This window comes from Nycticebus coucang, chromosome 9, assembly GCF_027406575.1.
Source record: "Nycticebus coucang isolate mNycCou1 chromosome 9, mNycCou1.pri, whole genome shotgun sequence".
In the NCBI taxonomy this organism is placed as follows: Eukaryota; Metazoa; Chordata; class Mammalia; order Primates; family Lorisidae; genus Nycticebus; species Nycticebus coucang.
The window spans coordinates 129,376,291-129,395,593 of record NC_069788.1 but is presented as its reverse complement, the minus strand read 5'-3'; the positions used below and the strand labels follow the sequence as shown (position 1 = coordinate 129,395,593).

At 35.4% G+C, this 19,303-nt stretch overlaps 1 protein-coding gene across 14 annotated transcripts in view; it reads right to left on the bottom strand.

Annotated features, from left to right (window-relative positions):
* LRRC9 (leucine rich repeat containing 9) overlaps positions 1 to 19,303 on the bottom strand; it is a 164,322-nt gene that overhangs the window by 108,189 nt on the left and 36,830 nt on the right. For all 14 annotated transcript variants that reach the window (XR_008382547.1, XR_008382548.1, XM_053603162.1 and 11 more), the window contains 7 exons: positions 15,064 to 15,240; positions 14,628 to 14,745; positions 8,217 to 8,349; positions 6,573 to 6,695; positions 5,839 to 5,954; positions 2,333 to 2,545; positions 708 to 827 (listed from right to left, as the gene is read on the bottom strand). Coding sequence is in view for 12 of the 14 variants with exons in the window: in XM_053603162.1 (XP_053459137.1) it covers positions 708 to 827; positions 2,333 to 2,545; positions 5,839 to 5,954; positions 6,573 to 6,695; positions 8,217 to 8,349; positions 14,628 to 14,745; positions 15,064 to 15,240 (1,000 nt within the window). In the remaining 2 variants the exon portion in view is untranslated. The remainder of the gene's footprint in view (positions 1 to 707; positions 828 to 2,332; positions 2,546 to 5,838; positions 5,955 to 6,572; positions 6,696 to 8,216; positions 8,350 to 14,627; positions 14,746 to 15,063; positions 15,241 to 19,303) is intronic.

Below are 19,303 nucleotides of genomic sequence, written 5' to 3'. Positions count from 1 at the left end.
ACAAAGAACCAGGGACTCACAAGAAAGATAAAAAGAAAAGTGGGAAAACAGGAGCAGAAGAAAATGGAAATGTCACCAAAGGACATTTAAAAACAAGTCTGAGAAGTTATTGTAATACGTTTATTTAGTTTAAAGTAGCTAGAAATGAGATGTGACCAGAGGTGTATATATGATCTGCAAACAAAAGCTAAATCTAAGACTTGTTTTACAGAAACTAACATAATTTGGTGTATGTCTGCTTTAGTTCTGATTTGAGATGTATAGTCTTCATTCAGTATATATTAAGTCATAATTACAAAAATAACTGGTCCATCAAGTTATTTTACTTAAGTATTTTCCAAAGGATAGTTCTTTTTGCAAATATTTATTCTAATTTATCATTTGTCTTTATAATATTTTTTGCTACACCAAAGTTTTCTTTAAATATTAAGTTGGCAGATGCAGGTTGAGCACATTCAAGGTGTAAACACGATGATGTGATGTACGTCTAGACTGTGTAATGATTACCACTGTCGAGTCAATGAACACATCCATCACCACCTCTGTTGTACACCAGAAAGCCAGAGCTTCCTCCTTTCATAACTGAAAGTTTGTACCTTTTGAGCAACATCTCTCCATTTCCCCTACCTGCTAGGCCCTGACACTTCCATTCTCCTTTCTATTTCTAAGAGTTAAACTTTTTTAGATTTCAAAAAGACAGTTCTTACCAAATAATATACATCATCTAAACAAGTAAATTCATTAAAGCTAATATTCAGTTTTCGAAGTCCTGTTAACTTGGAGAGATCTCTCAATTTACTCAAGCTGTTCCCATGTAGATTCAGACTCTGAGGCAAAATAAAATATAAATTAATAGGACAGATTACATTCTACATCATACTGAAGCATAGATATCTAAAATGTTTAGAACAATCACCTAAGCTAATATAATACAAAATAAGAAAGCAGTTGTTTTAAATAACATTAAGAGAGTACTAATAAGAAAAAAAAATATGATGTTAAGAGGTAAAAAACAGTTTATAGTAGTAACACTGGACCTGGTTGTTAATGTGATTTCTCGCTGGGTCTAACTTTATCAGTAACTGGCATGAAATTCTTTCTTTTTAGAAAATAGTTAAATATATGTGTTAAGACACTTATTAGGGCAGATCTGTCGCTTAGCCTAATCCATGAGTAATATAGGCCCTAAAGATCAGAGGAGATCAGAGAGGAGCCCTCACGGGAGAGGTGACAATGACACACCATGACGGCAGGAAACCACACGAGGGCCCTGGACCGAGAAGAGGGGGTGACAATATTGAAGTAAAAGGACAGAAAGTTGAAGAAGGAGGTGGGAGAGTGTCTAAGTTAATGTCTATCTCAGAATTTGGCTCAGACTTTCCCTGTCAGCTATATACAAAGAAATATTATTACATACAGTACTGAAATTTAGGGGTGATCCTGGTGTCTACAGATGTTTTTGTCTTTACATTATTGTAAATGGTATCAAATGAAGACCATACCTATGCATAACTTACAAAATAAACAGTGGCACAAGAAAACATAAGTGACTACAGTATTCACAACAAATTGGTATTATCACAATAAAATTAAGTGTTTATCTCCTAGCCCTCTTCTCTTACCACTGCCACTATACCTCATGCTATGGACATAACTAACTTCCTAAAAGGGAGAAAATATTTCTAGTAGCTGTCAAAAAGGGCCAAAATTGTTAAGAAAGACTAATTTATGTGACTTTATAAGTCACATATGAGTATCATCCATGGTAAGATTCTAGAGGTACCTTACACTTCTTTTCATGAATGGTTAAAGTCAGTGTCACAGGACTGGGTCTATCATCTTGGGGATGCTATTTGTTGTAAAACTGGTCTATTTCTAGCTCTCTTGCTCTTGCCCTCTTGCCACATGATGCCCTCTGACTTTTTATGGCACAGCAAAAAGCCCCTTACCATATGCTGGCAACATGCTCTTATACTTCTCAGCTTCCACTACTGTAGCTAAATATAAATAAAGTTCTTTCCTTTACAAATTCCCTAGGCTGTGGTACTCTGTTACAGCAATAGCACACAGTATAAGACAATTGGGTTAAATAAAAAGTATTATTAAAATTAATTTTATCTTTTTTACTTTTTTAAACATAGCCACTAGAAAACTAAAATTACATATGTGATTCACTTTCTATCATTATTAAAGAGCACTGATCTAGTCCATGTAAGTCAGGTAGCATGATGCCTGGCGTCATCACACGAGTAATTGAATATAATCAGACCTCATATGCTGGATTTGGAATCCAAGATTCCTGTCCCGAAGTTGTATTACTCACACTACTCACCACAATATGACTATAAATGGTAGTCTTGGCAAGGGAAATAATTGTTTTATCATCCAAACTAAAAAGTTTTGGTCGAGGCTTGATCCTAGGCTCCATTTTCATAACTTCATCATCAAATTTCAAATCCTGGGACAATACTGATACATCTGAATTTTTTTTGCTTTCTTCTAGAATAACATTGTTGAATGAAGAAAATAAAGAGTGAGCCTTGACCTAAAAAATTTATAAAATATTGAAAGTTCAGTTGCTGTATTTATCATTTTGGAAAACAAATAGATAAATTGACTTTTTTTTTAGTTACAGTAATAGTTATTATGATCAGAATTGTATTAGGAAATCTGTGAGAACAGGTTAAGATTGTAGGCTAAATATGGATGTGTCCATTCCCACCCACTGAAAATTTCTAAAATTGGCAAAAGATATATTTTAAATATTTCCTGACAATGGAGAGAGCATCAACTAACGACTAGACATTATGACACATAAATCAGAAGGGACTGAACTGACAAAAAAATAGCAGAAATGTGATCTCTAGCCAAAACATATGAAGGAGATAACCACTTTGAAGATCAGATCCAGAGAAACTGGATGTTCAGAGTGAGGACATAAAAGACCAGAGGATGGTCTAGGTAGTTATCAGGTGATTAAAAAGCAAGAGCTACAGAAATAAACAGAGATGGCTCTGGAATAAATCAAAATGATTCATCATTGAGTTTCTAAAAATCTAAGAGAACAAAACATTTATGATAAAAGAATAGGCTGATATAGAAAAAAATAGGGTAAGTACTTCAAAACTAAGAAAAAAAGAATGATTAAAATTTTAAAAATTTGATAAATGCTCTGAGAAACCAAATGGATATGACAGTAGATCAAATTAGCGATGTGAAAGCTAATATTGAGGAAATATTCCAGAACAAAGAATTGATAAATGGAGATACAAAATATGAGAGAAACAGTTAAAAGAGATTGAAAATCAGTCCTGATGGGATGGGAAATCAGTGGTCTTGGGGACACATGTGGCCTTCTGGATCTTCAATTGAGATCTTTTGACTGAATCCAAATTTTATAGAACAAATCCTTTTATTAAAAGGGGTACAGTGTAGAAAGATGCAGCTTTTCTTGCCTCCTTTGGTGCTAAAAAAGAACAATCTTGAAATCAGAAGGCTGCAGGTTCCACACTCCCTTAAGAGAAACAAACTTTGCAGAAGTGAAGAAAGAGTTGAATCATCAGCTCAAAAGAGGTCATAAGGACAAGCAGAAGGATGCTGAAAATGAAAGGTCTTTCTCGACATCACTGGGCAGTCACAATAACCAGACACTGCCCCCTCAGAACTTCTTGTTATGTGAGTTAAATGAACTTCTGTTTACTATTTCTCTGGGTTTACATATGTTCTGCTAAAAGCAACCTTGACTGATACAGTCCCATTCATAATAGCAATATAAGGTATAAGGTATATGCCCAGAACTACATTTAATAAGAAATGTTGAAGAAATGTTGAAGACCTATATAAAGAAAACTATAAAAGAGAACCCAAGAAAATGGAGTACATTTTCATGTTCCTGGATAGGAAGCCCAATACTACAAAGCAGTCAGTTCACCCCAAATTAACATTTAAATTCAATACAATTTAAATCAAACCCTAATGTGATTTTTAAATAGAACTTGGCAAGGTATTTTAAATTATATTTTGAAACGATAATGTTCAAGAAAAGCCAAGAAAATCCAGTAAATAAATAAAGTGACTAATTGATGGAAACAGGTCCTTGCTTTGTCACGGAGGTTGGAGGGCAGCAATATAATCACAGCTCAAGGAAGCCTCAAACTCCTGGCCTCAAGCAATCTCCTACTTCAGCCTCTGCCAACACATGCAGCTTGCTTTTTTGTTTACTTATTTATTTATTTGATTGTTTAAGACATGGGATCTCACTATGTTTTCCAAGCTGGTCTCAAGCTCCTCGCCTCAAGCAATCCTCTCACCTTGGCCTCCCAAAGTGCTGGGATTACAAGAGTGAGCCACTGCACCTGGCCCAAGGAAACTTTAAAAAGGTGAAGGCCCAAAATTAGACACAGAAATCAATGAAACAGAATGGAGATCCATAAATAGATTCCTTATATGTGAAAATAATTTTAACAATAAAGATACTATTTAAAAATAGAGCAAAAAAGATAATGCTTCAACAAGTACCTGTCCATTTTTAAGAAAAGAAATTGACTACCCCTTTACTTCATACATTATAAAACAATATCTAGATACATTTAAAAAGCTAAACGTTTTTATAACAGATTATGTAAGTATTAGAAGAAAATAAAGGAGACTATTTATTATGAGCTTTTGAAATAAGATATAAAAATCAGAATCCAGAGAAAGTGACCTCTTAAAAATTAACTTATCAATTACAAATTAAGTTTCTGTTACAAATAAAACTAAAAGCAAGTGACAGAAAATATATACAACATATGTACGTGTGTATATAATACAGCATTTATGTACACATGTAGGTATATGTGTGTGTGTATGTATATATAAAAGATAAAGGATTAATATCCACAATACATATATAAGGATTTTTCCAATATAAATGAAAAGACAGAATAGTAGAAAAGACAGAATAATAGAAAATATTCAAAAGATATGTAATATTTGATTCAGAAAACTATAAACAATTTTAAACATAGAGAAGGAGAATAAAATATCTTGGGTTCTGCCATCTTAGTGCCACGCCCCCCAAAGGCTGACAGTCTCGTGCTGGTAAAGATGCAAAGGAACAAGCATTACCACACGCTGTTAGAAATTCGTAAAATAAATCTCTGTAGTGACAATTTGATAAAATCTAACACAATTTAAAACGCATACATCCTTTGACTCTCCAAGTTTTCTACAAATCTATCTTATAGAGAAACTTTCAAATTTGTATAAAGATTCATTTTCAATGACGTTCACTTTTATTATTTTAAATAGTAAAAATACTGACACTATCTACACAGGAACAGTCAAATAAATCAGATTAAGGCTGAATAATATCCAGCTACAAAAAGAATTAAGCATACATCTGTATGCACTAACGTGGATATTTGTTCATAATATATTGTTAGATGACAAAAAAAAAAATCACAGAATACTTGAAACTTGTTTCTATGATGTAAATGCAAAGAGAAAAGATTGAAAGTAAACCCACAAAACTATTAATAGTTGATGCCTCGGTAAAAGGGAGAGGCATTGGGGTTAAAGAGGCAGTGGAGTTAAAAGCAGATTTTTATATTTGTTATATAGTCCTCATTCTAGTTTGAATCTTTTCCAGTGAAACTACAGCCATATATTACTCATGTAATGTTTTTGTATAATAAAAAATGTAGGTATCACAATGATTTGTTTTGAGAATTAAGTCCTTCACAAAATAACAATTACACACATACAGTATACACATGACATAATATTATTAGAATTCAAATTAATATTGTTTCCATTTAAGGAATTCTACTTTTAAAAATATATAACAATTCATACCACTGTAATATACTCAAATTCAACGACGTATTCTGGCAAAACAAGGTCATGATCAAAGACAAACCACTTGCACTGCCGAACGCTGCAGTCACAGTTTCTTTGTCCTATGATAGAATCTAGAGTAAAAACCAAGAACAAGCAAAACAAAAACTAGCAAAAAAAAGTTCTTCAAAATGAAACATAATATACTTTTTCATTCTTACACAGATAATAAATAAGAACTTCGATAAGTTCCAGCAATTACTTTGAGGGTTTTTTCTTTTATCTCTCTATCCCCTTCCCTAAGCTTCTTCATTCCCTAAATACTAGTCATCCTTTCACTACATAGACCAGTAGGTTCACTTTTATTCATATCATTTTTCTTACATACATTTTCACTTTTCTATTCAATGTGTAGTCATGTGCCTCTGACAAATGTATTACTATAAAACACTTGTTGTTAAAAGTGCTTTTTATCCTTTGAAAATTTGTGCGGATGTACATACACATACCCACATATAATTAAATTAAAATCTTCTAAATAAGCTAACACACACACACACACACACACACACACACGCATGCATAAGCATTACTGAGCTAGGGAATAAAAAAATAATTAGTAGCCAGAAATAGATTTTAATTGAAAAGTCTAAAAAAAGTTCGTTAGGCAGAGGTTAAACTGTAGCATCTATAAACACAAATGTTTTGCATTCAGAAAGATGCAATCACATTTCTTTTCATGGCAGACATACTTAGTAAATATTTCCGTGGAACGAACACTGAATTAACCATTGGGTAGTTGTCTTGATTGATGCAATCTTGTTCACGAACTTGAATGGTCTGGCCAAGGAAAACCTTTGTAATGAGGAGGATGCCTAAATATATGTATATAAAAAAAGAAGTATTAACACTAATTCACTTTAATGATTTTCCAATATAACCTTCTTTCTTGGCCCCAGACTTGACTGTATGTCCAATATTGGCAGAGATCCTGGCTGTCCTGTTTGTCACTGTACAGTACGTAGCACACAGCACACTGCTTGATCCAAAACATAAGTGCAACAAACATTTGTTGAATAAATGAAATGGTTACAAAAGAGGAGTCCTATTATTATATCAACCAAAGAATTACAGAAAAAGAAGAAGGAAAGAACACAATAATTTAGCACTTTTTTTATTAAGTAGTTAAAAGTAAGAAAAATTTTATCATTGTTGTTAACTGGATACAACTTCAACTCTGCACCCGTAGCACCTAAAACACGGTAGAAAGCACTGAATGCATATCTACTGAACGGACGGATATTTCCTTTCCCTTTAGATTCTTAAGGATCCTTGGGATTTACTAAATCCTACAGATCCCCAGAAGTCAATGAATTTGAAAAAATAATTTCTAATCACAAAGCATAAAACATTCAAATGATTTTTGGTTTGTTTTTACTATATAAGGATATAACATACAAATTGAGAGAACCTAATTGTTTTGGAAAACATTCCAGAAAGATCAAACAGAATATCATAAGGTATTTCTCAAGATGAGAATGGAAAATGATAAAGAATAAGCAAATGTTTTTTTCAAGTAAGGAGCTCTTCCTAGAGTCAATAGTCTGCTTAATTTTCTGATCATTATTAACCAAATGAAACACACATAGTTTAGTTCAGCATGAATCATCCTAGCAGAGTTGTAGTCTGGGACCTAGATCTGACTTTTATAGAAATAAGTTAACCAAATTTCTGACTATTTGCTTCAGAAGGTTGGACGGTTAAAACCAAAGAACAAGTGTCTCCTATTCCCTGACGTGATCTGGTCTCCATATTATATATTCTTCTGTACTGTGCATTATTCATGTGGTTAGATTAATATATATTCAAGCTGCAAAAAAAGTACTGATAACTAGATATAAATTAAAATATGAAAAACTTACTTTCTGTAAGACAACTTATAAAACAATCCATATACTTCATAAGTAATATAAAACTTACATGATATGCAAGTTTTCTTATTATCTTATGCTGTGATGATTCAAGACAAAGTCTACTTTCCAGAGTGCCATACATTATTGCATGTATGGGTCAAGTTCTTTTTTCTCTTTCCTATGAATTAGGTGTGAATAACATACACGTATATGTAGTTTATTTAGTTTATTTTTATGACACAACATAATGAACAAAATCAGACTGTGAAAAGTATATATAATTGGATCTAATATCTAGTCATTCCTATCAAGTATTTGTTGACAGTGTAGTTAAGTTAATGGTGAGAAAGTCTTGTATTATTACATTGATAAATATGAAATAAAATGGTTTGAAGAACATCTTCTGGGATGAAAAACCATGTATCAAAAATATGAAAATAATTTGAAGACGTAAAAGTTTAAAACACTGTATATGTATATTACCATGTCTGAAGAGCTCATGTTCAAGAGAGTTTTTCTTCTCATCCTTGTACTTTCGCTGTAGAAATTCAATTCTGGGACACTCACATATACTTAAGCTGTTAGCAAGAATAACAGCTTCTTTTCTGAGAGGCAGCTGCAAAGAAAAAATAAAATCTGAGTATTTTTACATGATTGATAATTCTTCAATATAGATGGTTTATTATTTTGTCCTTATGTATTTGGGCAAAAGAATCTATAGGCAGATTCACTGAAGAAAAGTAGATAACCTCCAGGTGCAACTTCCCTCTGCAAAGCCATTTATGTATCTTAAATTCATATGCAAATAGGTCTGTAAAAAGTGACATGGAACAAAATTTGTTCTTGGAAAAGCAGCAGTGAAGGCTGACAACAGTGCGTGACGCAGGAGTATTAGCTCTCAGTGAGCACTCCCCTGGTAATCCGGCTAACTCCAAAAAGACAATTCTGTGGGAATGAGAATTTACATCAAGGAAGGTTTTAATTTCTACGAGAATTTTTTGATCTAATAATCTACATTATTTTCTGGAAACAAAATCTTTCTTATTGTGGTAATGCATGGAAATCTTAGTCTGTGCTGTGATTAGCTTTATTTCTTGAAAGTAACAGTCATACTATTTCCTGTGAGAGCAGTTCTATAAAACCAAACAATAATCCCTATTTTTAGTAGTAAGAAAACTAGGCCGAAGAGAGAATCTATCTTCTGTCCAAGGACAGGTCTGGAAAGGTCAGTTTGTCTTTGTCCCAATCTCAGGGCTCTGAAATTACTGCTAGCTTAATATTGATAGCCAAATTATTTAGAATTGTATCTTTTCTGTAAATGCTGAATTTTTTTCTTATTGAGCTATAGTCCAAAGTTCTTAAAAAATAACTAAAACAACCTTTTTAGAATTCTTAAGAAACAACTAATACAACCTTTTTGGAAGGAAGTATGGAGAACCCCCTCAAAGAACTCAAGCTAGACCTCCCATTTGATCCTACAATCTCATTACTGGGCATCTACCCAGAAGAAAAAAAATCCTTTTACCATAAGGATACTTGCACTTTGCAATTTACAATTGCCAAAATGTGGAAACAGCCTAAATGTTCACTGTAGCAGCCATATAGCCTATACATATAGTCTCTGAGTCTAGGAGGAGTGAGTTAGAGGTAACACCTGTATAGTTCAATAATGGAACACCTTGGTGAAAAGGGCCTGGGAAAGATTTAGCTCTCTTAACAAGCATGAGAGCTCTCCAGATGAGAGCATTGGTGAATTGGAGCATTGGCGATGTGGCAGTCTCCACACCTGTGGTGTTGAGCGGCACAAGATCAGCCTTATCTTGGCCTGGAGGAGAAGGCCGTCGGGAGTGAGCTCATTCTGTCATGGGCCCGCTTACTCCGTCTCTGTCTCCTCTCCTGCCTGCAGAACACCAATATGGCATCTCTCTGGTGAAGATTACTAAGCTCTGCTAAAGACTGCTAAGATCTATCTTTTTAAGAAGACTGCTTTGCTCCCTCAAAGACCATCGCTCTCTCTCTCCTTCCTGCTAAAGTAAATAGCCCTCAGGCACCTAAGAGCAATTGTTCCTGAGCAAGGTAGCATAGCATAGTGGTCCACGTCCAGAACCTAGATAAGCCAGGGCCAGAGACCAACCAGTCCCAGACCCTGACCAGTCAGAGGCAATGACAGTCCACCAACCCAGGAATGGATTAATGACCTGTGGTGTATGTATACCATGGGATACTATCAGCCATTAAAACTGGAGATTTTACATCTTTTGTATTAACCTGGATGGAAATGGAATGCATTATTCTTAGTAAAGCATAACAAGAATGGAGAAGCAAGAAACCCATGTGGTCAATTCTGATATGAGGACAATTAATGACCTAGTACATGGTGGTGGACTGGGGGAAGGGGAGAGCAGAGAGAGTGAAGGAAGAAGGGGGGCGGGGGAAGAGAAGAGCAAAGAGAGGGAAGAAGGGAGGGGGGTGGAGGTCATGGTGTGTGACACACCTTTGGGGGGGGACACAATTATAAGAGGGACTTCAACAAATGCAATCATTGTAACCTAGTTCTTTGCACTCTCAATGAATCTCCAACAATAAAAAAAAATAAACAGACTTCCATATCCACAGTTCCCATATCCCTGGATTCAACCAATCACAGATTAAAAATATTCAGGGAAAAAACCCGTAACAATAAAAATAATACAAATAAGAACAATACAGAGTAATATATTTTCAAAGCATTTACATTATGTTTTTTTTACAACTTGAGAGTTTATTTTTTTAAATTTCAAATTAATATACAATTTTTTAGATTACATTGTTGTCACTTCCAAGGTAAAGTTCCAGTTGAAAAAGAATTCCTCACCAGGGGGCGTGCTATGCACCCTCACATTATGCCCATTAGGTGAAATCCCACCAAATGCCCTCCCTCCTTCTGCCAATTGTCCTGCCCCCTCCCCATCCCCAATCCCTCCTCCTCCTGCCCCCATTAGACTATATTTTTGTTTTATTAATATAAGTATGTAATTGTTTATATATTAGTTTCATTTTAGTATTGAGTACATTAGGTATTTATTTTTCCATTCTTGTTATACTTTACTAAGAAGAATGTGTTTCAGCTCCATCCAGGTAAATGTAAAAGATGTAAAGTCTCCATTTTTTATGGCTGAATAGTATTCCATGGTATACATATACCACAATTTGTTGATCCATTCATGGGTTGATGGGCATTTGGGTTGTTTCCACAACTTGGCAATTATGAATTGAGCTTCAGTAAACGTTCTTGTGCAAATGTCTCTGTGGTAAAATTATTTTTGTTTTTCTGGGTAGATACCTAGTAATGGGATTGTGGGATCAAATGGAGGTGAACTTTTTGTTCTTTGAGGATTCTCCGTACTTCTGTCCATAAAGGTCCCACCAGCAGTGTAGAAGTGTTCCCTTCTCTCCACATCCATGCCAGCATCCCATTTTGTGACTTTGTGATGTGGGGTAATCTTACTGGGTAATGATATCTCAGGGTGGTTTCGATTTGCATTTCTCTGATGATTAAAGATGATGAGCATTGTTTTCATGTGTCTGTTGGCCATTCATCTGTCAACTGCAGCCCATACTTTATTTGGAACACTTGGTACATTTGGTAGCAGGGAGTTATTGTATAGCTAGATTGTGAGGGTTATGAGAGGGCTTAAACACCTGGCAGAGCAATGTAGACTTCAACATTATACATTATAAGTAATGGAAAGCTTCTGAAGGTTTCTTGTCATGGGAAAAGTATAATGTGTACTATGAAAATAATGTTTTGAGAAAGATTAATATGACTGTATTATGAAAGGTGGAAGGATTAGAGAGCATGACCAAGGGCCGGGTTGCCTGTTGGGAAACGAACAGCAAAATTACAGAGAATGTTCTAAGGGTTTAAAGTGGTGGCAGGCAATGGGAATAGGAAAGGAAGGGAAGCATACAATTGATATGGTAAAGGAAGAGTTAGAAATGGTCAATGTTTAGATGTAAAGATAATGGAGAAGGAAAGAGTTCAACCTAATTTAAGGCTTAGAGCTTGGTCAGTGGAGGAAATAAGAGTATTGTTAATATAAATCAAGAAAGAAAACCAGGACAGAGTTGCTTATGGCCAAATGATTAAAGGCTGGTTTTAGAATGATTGAAGCTCAATTCATAATTGCCAAGTTGTGGAAACAACCCAAAAAGAGAAGGCAGATTAAACTGGCTGAAGATGTATTAGGAGAAAACTAGAAGAAATAAAAGTCCTTGGTTATCATAGAGTATATTTGGTAGGGTATAAACGTAAGCCATGCCAGCAGATGTAGTCAAGAATCTATACTCTCCTACTCTTAAGAATGAGCACTTCATCCTGAAATGACGGAAAGAGCTCTTTCCTTTTCGGCCTAGAGGTGGAATGAACCTCAGGTGTGTTTTCCAGTCAACTAGTTCTCTTTCCCTGCTCCAGCCACCCTTCTGCCTTATAAAGCCTGCCAAACTAAGCCAAACCTACTTTCTAAACTGCTTACAATGGGGTCTTTTAAATTGGGAGCTCATGTCTCCAAAAATGCAGAACACAAATATTTATCTTTACTCGCTGTGTGCGCATAATGGCACAGCAATCTAGTCATCTGCTCTTCTACCTGCTACAGTAATATCTGTCCCATTTCTAGGATCTTAACAGTGAGAGTGATTGATGTGTGTGGATGAAGAAGGGCAGATCAATGCACTTTAACATGGTGGTATTTTCATGTTTAGAAGAAAGAAGAGGAACAAAAAAGGAGACACAGATAGGGCAAACATAAAAATTGGAGGATGATGATAGTGTAACCTCATGGATGCCAAAGGGGAGTTTCAGAAAAGAGAGAGCAATCTACAGCACCAAACGCTTCAGACAGTAATGAAAAAGCTCTCTATGTGCCAGGCATTAGTCCATGGACTATTTTGGTCAATTTTATTAACAGATTTTATTTAATCTAATAGATTCAAAATAGTGTCGTGTTCACGTGTAATCAACATAAGAAATTATCATCTCTTTTTATAGTTGTCTTTAAAAACTGGTGTTTATTTTAAAATTTTAGTGCACTCAATTTGGACTAGCCACATTTGAAATACTCAGTAGTCACATGTGGGTAGTGCCGACTTTGTAAGACAGAGCAGCCCCGAGAGCTGTTGGCAGCAGAAGACAAAGTTCTCAGCACTGTGTGTGGTAAGGTTTCTATTTCCCCTGCCCACAGTGGTTCACAGTTTTCTGGACTCAGTCTTCTAGAACCCTGAATTCCTCATTGCTTTCTTCCCAAAGTACAAAGAAGGCTCTCCCACCAACACCATCTTATGAGACCAGCAACACCCAGGGCCTGAGCTGCTGTAGTAGCTCCCCCAACAGTGCTGCCACCATTCCATTCTCCAGCAAGTGGCTGGAATGCTTTTTTTGTGATTTATTTTATTGTGTTAAAATAGACATAAGATAAAATTTACCATTTTAACCATTTTTAAGCATACAATTCAGTGTTCAGCATTGTTCATTTACATTGTTGTACAACTATTACCACTATCCATCCCCAGAACTTTTTCATTATTACAATTTGAAACTCTATAACTATTAAACAATAACTCCCCACCCCTCATCCCTTCCATCCCCAGGGAATCTCTATTCTACTTTCTCTCAAATTTGCCTATTCTAGGTACTTCATGTACACAGAATCATGCAATATTTTTCCACTGGCTTAATTCACTAGCATGGTGTTTTCAAGGTTCTCCATGCTGTGTTCACAAACATGTTTCAGAATTTTATTTTGTATGGCAGACTAACATTCCAAGGTATGTTTAGTACACATTTTGTTTATTCATTCATCTATTGATGCACATTTGCATTGTTTCTACTATTTTAGCTATTTGAATAGTGGTGCTATGAACACTGGTCTATTAATATCTAAGAACTTTTTAATACATTAACTCACTAAATCCTAAATAACAACTATGCAAAATAGATACTGCATGTATTATTATCTTTGTTTTACAGATAGACAGAAACAAAGAGGCACAGAGAGGTGAAGTCACATAGCTGTGAGTAGTGAAGCCAGGATTCAAATGTAGCCATGTTATGATTTTATGTGCGTCAAGATGTGAAAAGGGTGGGGAGGAACTTCAGCTACAGGCACCTCGCCAAGAGGTCTGAGAGAAGTTGGCTGGATGTTCGGAGCTCAGGAGTCAGTAACAAAAAAGCACATCGGCAGTGAGTTGGAGGCAGGGAAGTAGAGAATAAGGAAACGGTGACAGAAGGAAAGAAAAAACAGGATCACAGCTGGAAAGCAGCTCAGAGTTAGTGACTAGAGTTTTTCAAGGTGGAGAAGACTCTGGAGTATTTATAATAGATTAGAGATTTATAACAGTCTTTGTAACAATCTTATAGGCAATTAAAAAAGCAGATTTCAAAATCATCAACATAAAAAATAATATGCCTAGAAGTATTTTTTTTTTTTTGAGACAGTCTTACTTTCTTGCCCCTGGTAGAGTGCTGTGGCGTCATAGCTAACCCTAACCTCAAACTTTTGGGTTCAAGCGATATTCTTGCCTCAGTCTCCCAAGAAGCTGGGGCTACAAGCACGCATCGCAACACCTGGCTATTTTTTTCTTTTCTTTCAGAGACATGGTCTTGCTCTTGCTCAGGCTGGTGCCTAGAAGGATTAAGTGGAGGTAGGCAGATTACGTAATTAATGGCGTTACCCTGGTACAATCCAGAAAGGAAAGAAGCTATAAGTTCTACAGTAACACTAAGATTTTTATGAAACAGCGGAATAGTGGAATTTTGCTATAAATATAGATATAAGGATTCAGAGTCATGCTTAACCAGTGGCAAAACTCCACTTGTTAGAAGAAAGCATTGTTTTAAATGACATTTTACTGTACCTTGCTTGTTTCACTCTCTTTGAATCCTTTCTCAAGTATTTGTAGCAGATGCTTTTTTTTCACTGTAACATCAGGATCAAAAACATAAAAAAGGCATTCCAGCATCTTTCGATAGTGCCTTAAGATTAATTAAAACAGAAAAATTTGAGAATTTATTTCACAAAAGCATAGCCATAGATAAGATAACCATATGTCCTGCCAGGGACACTTCCCATGTGCATCCAGTGTCCGGTATCATTAACAGCTAACCTCCCCCTCTCCCCCGACTTCCCTCTCACAGAGAGGTCGTCCTGGCCACGGGAGATGAATATAAAGCAAACATTTACCAACAAGGTATATTTTCAGTACTGTAAACTTTTAAACAGAAGGGCAGGGCTTTTTGTACAAAACAAAGTCAAACATTTATAAAATTGATCTTAGGAATTCAGATTCTTACTCTGAATCATGTATATCTTCATTTTCCAAAAACTTTTGAAATTTCTCTTCAAATTTGAGTCTCAGAATACGGTTGTTAACTTTAATGACACGTTTTACCTTTACGCCTGTAATACCATATGTTCTGAAGTCCCATGAACAAAAACGTGACAAAATTAATTCATAGCAGGAATTAAACCTGTGTGGGAATACAGAATATACATAAAGAAAATAATGGATTTTACTTAAAATGTTCAAGAATACAAAGTTACATGTGATAAAAGTTATAGCTCATATTTTGTGTCTTTTGCTAAAGATACTTATAACACTCATATAGTAGGGCATACGCATTCAATCAATACAAGAAATGCTAAATTTTGAACTATAATAAAAACAATAGCTTCTGTATCAATTATTTTTTACATATTTTTCAGCCTAAAATATATGTTGGTTCAGTAATCTTCCTTTGTTAAAATGTTTTAAAACATTTTTTTCCTACCTTCAGTGAAACTACATATTCCTGGATTTCCTTTCACTGGCTGCTCTTCCGTAGTTTTCTTTGCTGGTTCTCCTCAGAAAGACTTATAAATGTTGGACTGCCGAAGGATTAGCCTTTGGCCTTCCCTTGCTTCCATGAACACTCTCCCTGGGTGATTTCATTTGGTTCCTTATCTCTATACATGCTGATAAATTAAAATATTTTATTTCTAGCCCTGATCTCTACCCATTTTAGCTGGTTATGACTAGACTTGACTATCCAATTACTGACTTGATATATCCATTTGCATATTAAATAGGCCTCTCAAACATAACTTATCTAACACCTGTCCCCAAACCTGCTCCTCCTGAGTATTCTCCATTTAAGTATAAGGCATCACCATCTAACTGGTAGCTTAAGGTGAAACTGTAGGAATAACCCTCTTCTTTCTTCCTCCCCAGTATCTAATCTTTAGCAAGTCTGTTTGACTCTGCATCTAAAATACGACCTGAATATGCCCATGTTTCCTCATCACCATCTCCCAGAGGGACTATTTCAAAAACTTCTTAACTGAGAATATAGATGTGGAAGAGATGTGTCTCTGCTCTCAAGAAGCCTATATTCAATAAACAAGTAAAGCCATAAATAAAATAATTTCTGAATTATAACTGATTAAGGCTTTTAAGAAAGAGAGGCTTGAGGTAAGAAATGAAGAGGGCACCTACTTATCACAGGGCCTTGGGGAAAACATTCCAGAGAAGATATGTGATCTGAGAACTGAAGGAGAAGGGGCTAGCTATATGAAGATAACAATAAAAGGGTGGCATACTCACACGGCCATGTTCATAAAACTCCAGTCTTGTCTTAGGCACAAAATCTACACTGAAACTGAAAAATGGACCATTTCAGGGGAGGAGGGAGAGGGATTGATGTGCTCTCACCTAATGGGCACAATCTAAGGGTTTATAGTGCACCTCCTGGGTGAGGGACACAACTACAACAGGGACCTTACCTAACAAACACAAACAACATTACCTGATTGTTTATACCCTCATATTAATCTGAAAAAAAATTTTTTTTTAAAAAGGAAAAATGGATCATTTTGAGAAGTGATCCTATATGGAATACAATCGCCTTTAATGACATGTCTAAGTCCTCGCCTGGTGGTCCTCACCAGTACCTGACCACAGAGGTGAGCTTCCTGATGGTGGTCTCTCTCTAAGCCTAACAATACATCTGAGTTCCCCATTGATAACATCCACCTTCTCACTACAAAGACTTAATCAATACAGCCAAGAGCTTACCAACTACTTCTCCCTCAGAGTTGAAAAGACATCTCCCCAAACCAACTAATTCTGGAGGTGTTCTGAGAGAAGAGTCAGTTATGAAGAGTGTTGTAAGGAGCATTCTGCTTGTCAGTTCAGAGGTCTCATAAAACAGCCACATTGTCACCTGGGGTGGTAAACCTACTCCTCCTCCTATGGAGGCATCATTTGCTGGGCCTAAATCTGTCAGGCCTCCTCTGAATAAACACCCTGGAAGCAATCATCATTATATTTCTTGTACTTTGTTAGAAACTAGTGCTACAGGCATTTTAAATAATGTTTTTGTTACATAGCAGACATCTTAGTAGGGGTCAAAAGTTCTCAAGAATTGGAGGAAAGGCTGAATAGACAATACCTAGTATCGAGTCTTGCACCTCAGAAACACAGGGAGCAGGAATGGGCACAGGAAACTCTAGGAAGTATGATCCTTTCATAAAGCTTTTGTTTGCCTGGGAATTCATGAGCTGAGCAATGATGGGGTGAGGGTGAGGGATGCCAAACCATTCTGGGTGAAGGAAGTACCTCATAAAATCTATACATGATTGAAATAGTACCTCATTTTGAAATAGTACCTCATAAAATCTATACATATATATAGTTAATTACTGAAAGTCATTATATACACAAAAATGAAACTACTATAAAATGATACAGAAGCTTCGATTAGTAAATATCTGCTGGGCTATGAATTGATACCCATGCTATGACTTAATAGGCACATGAAATATAGTATCTCCTCTCCCCCCCCCCACAAGTAAGGTATAGCCTCACTTGTATATTGTTTTGGGGCACTTTAAAGTTGTGTTTTTAATTGTAAATACATTGTATCCGTAATCTGGTGGAAAGCTTCTCAAGCACAAGGGAAACATCTTCTATGCTTTAGAGTCCCTACTTGATACTTGCTGTCTGATGTCAATAGGTAATCCAATTTGAAACACATAGGTAAGTAACTTGAATCTGTAATGATAAAGCTACAGTATCAAAGATCTACTCAACTAGAAAGTCTGTAAAATATGGATTTTTTTAAACTGAAAAATATAATTTTATTTTGTAAAATAAATGAATCTAAGAAATATTCAATGATATACAATTAGAAATCTGCAGTGCTTTTTTTTTTGTTAAAAAATAGAAAACCTTTCTATATGATTCCGAGCCCTACTCAAGTACTTTTTATTTAAATACTAAATCCTTAGCCATAAAATACCAATAAAGAGAAGTCATTGCTTACTTAAAACTACTAGAAATGTAGCACACAGCAATTTAAAGCGATTTAACATGCATTAAAGATACAAGCTAATGTAGCCAAGTCTGCATGATGTTAAAAGTAAAAAGCAGTCTTTTAAATTCTGCCAACATGTATTTGATTTTCTTCTTAAAATGGAACAAGGTTATTCTTATTGAAACTTAGTAAACAATTAATAATGTTTATCAAAATCCCTCAAAGCCATCTAATTTACTATCTGGCTGACATAGTTATCTAAATGCTTTTTAGTCATATTGCTTTTACATACTTTTTCTACTCATCTGCTTATTCTGTAAAGACCTTATTTTGCAATAAGTTAAAAATAATAAAACATAATTCTGTGTAGTTCGAGTGAATATAAATGAAATATTGAAAAATTTGTGCACTCTGCAGATAAAACATCATTGTTTTTGCACTTGAAAAATCAAGGCCCTTACTGGTTTACATGGGAACTGGGATGAACACTTTTTATATCTTTATATACAAAAATCAAGTACAACGGCCAAGCAAACAGTGGTAATGCGGAGAAAATGGATAGATGTGCCTAGAATAAAGTACTTTAAAAGGTCTCTTTCTCCCATGGGTCTCTTTCTCCCATGGGTCTCTTTCTCTCCAAGCTTCTCACACTTTTCCACCAGAGAATCCCCCAGACCCTTGAGAAGCTTTTATACACAGAGTAAAAAGCCATATCAAATAGAAATCAGGGGGCTTGGTTTAATAACAATCACACTTTCTTTCTAAAAAGCTAATAATGTATATTTTGCATTCCACTCTATGAAAGTCAGCTTTTGTTTTGACACTAATTTCCAGTCCAACCACATTTCAGGGGGACGTGCAAAGTCCATCCTATAGTCCATATGCCTCCTGGGTGTCTCCACGTGCCCAGGTTCACATCACAGTTCTGGGGCAATCTTTGGCTATTTCAGAGTCTTCTCAGTTAAAAAAAAAAAATGACTCCAAAAATATAAAGAAAAGTAACTAATAATCACTACTAATATTTTTGTTCAAGGTTTTCTTTTTTCTCTTTTTCTCAAAGGCCCTTTCTCATTGTGCCCTTCAGTTTAAGGAACCTGAGGACTTCCTTTGTTCTTCTAGTAGGCCTTGGTGCTGAAGTGTGGAAACCTGCTTTCTGCTTTTGTTCTTGGTGGCTTTCTCCATTTTTGTCTCTATGAGCTTTTGACCTAAATCCCTAGTTTAAGCACATACCCTGTTCTAA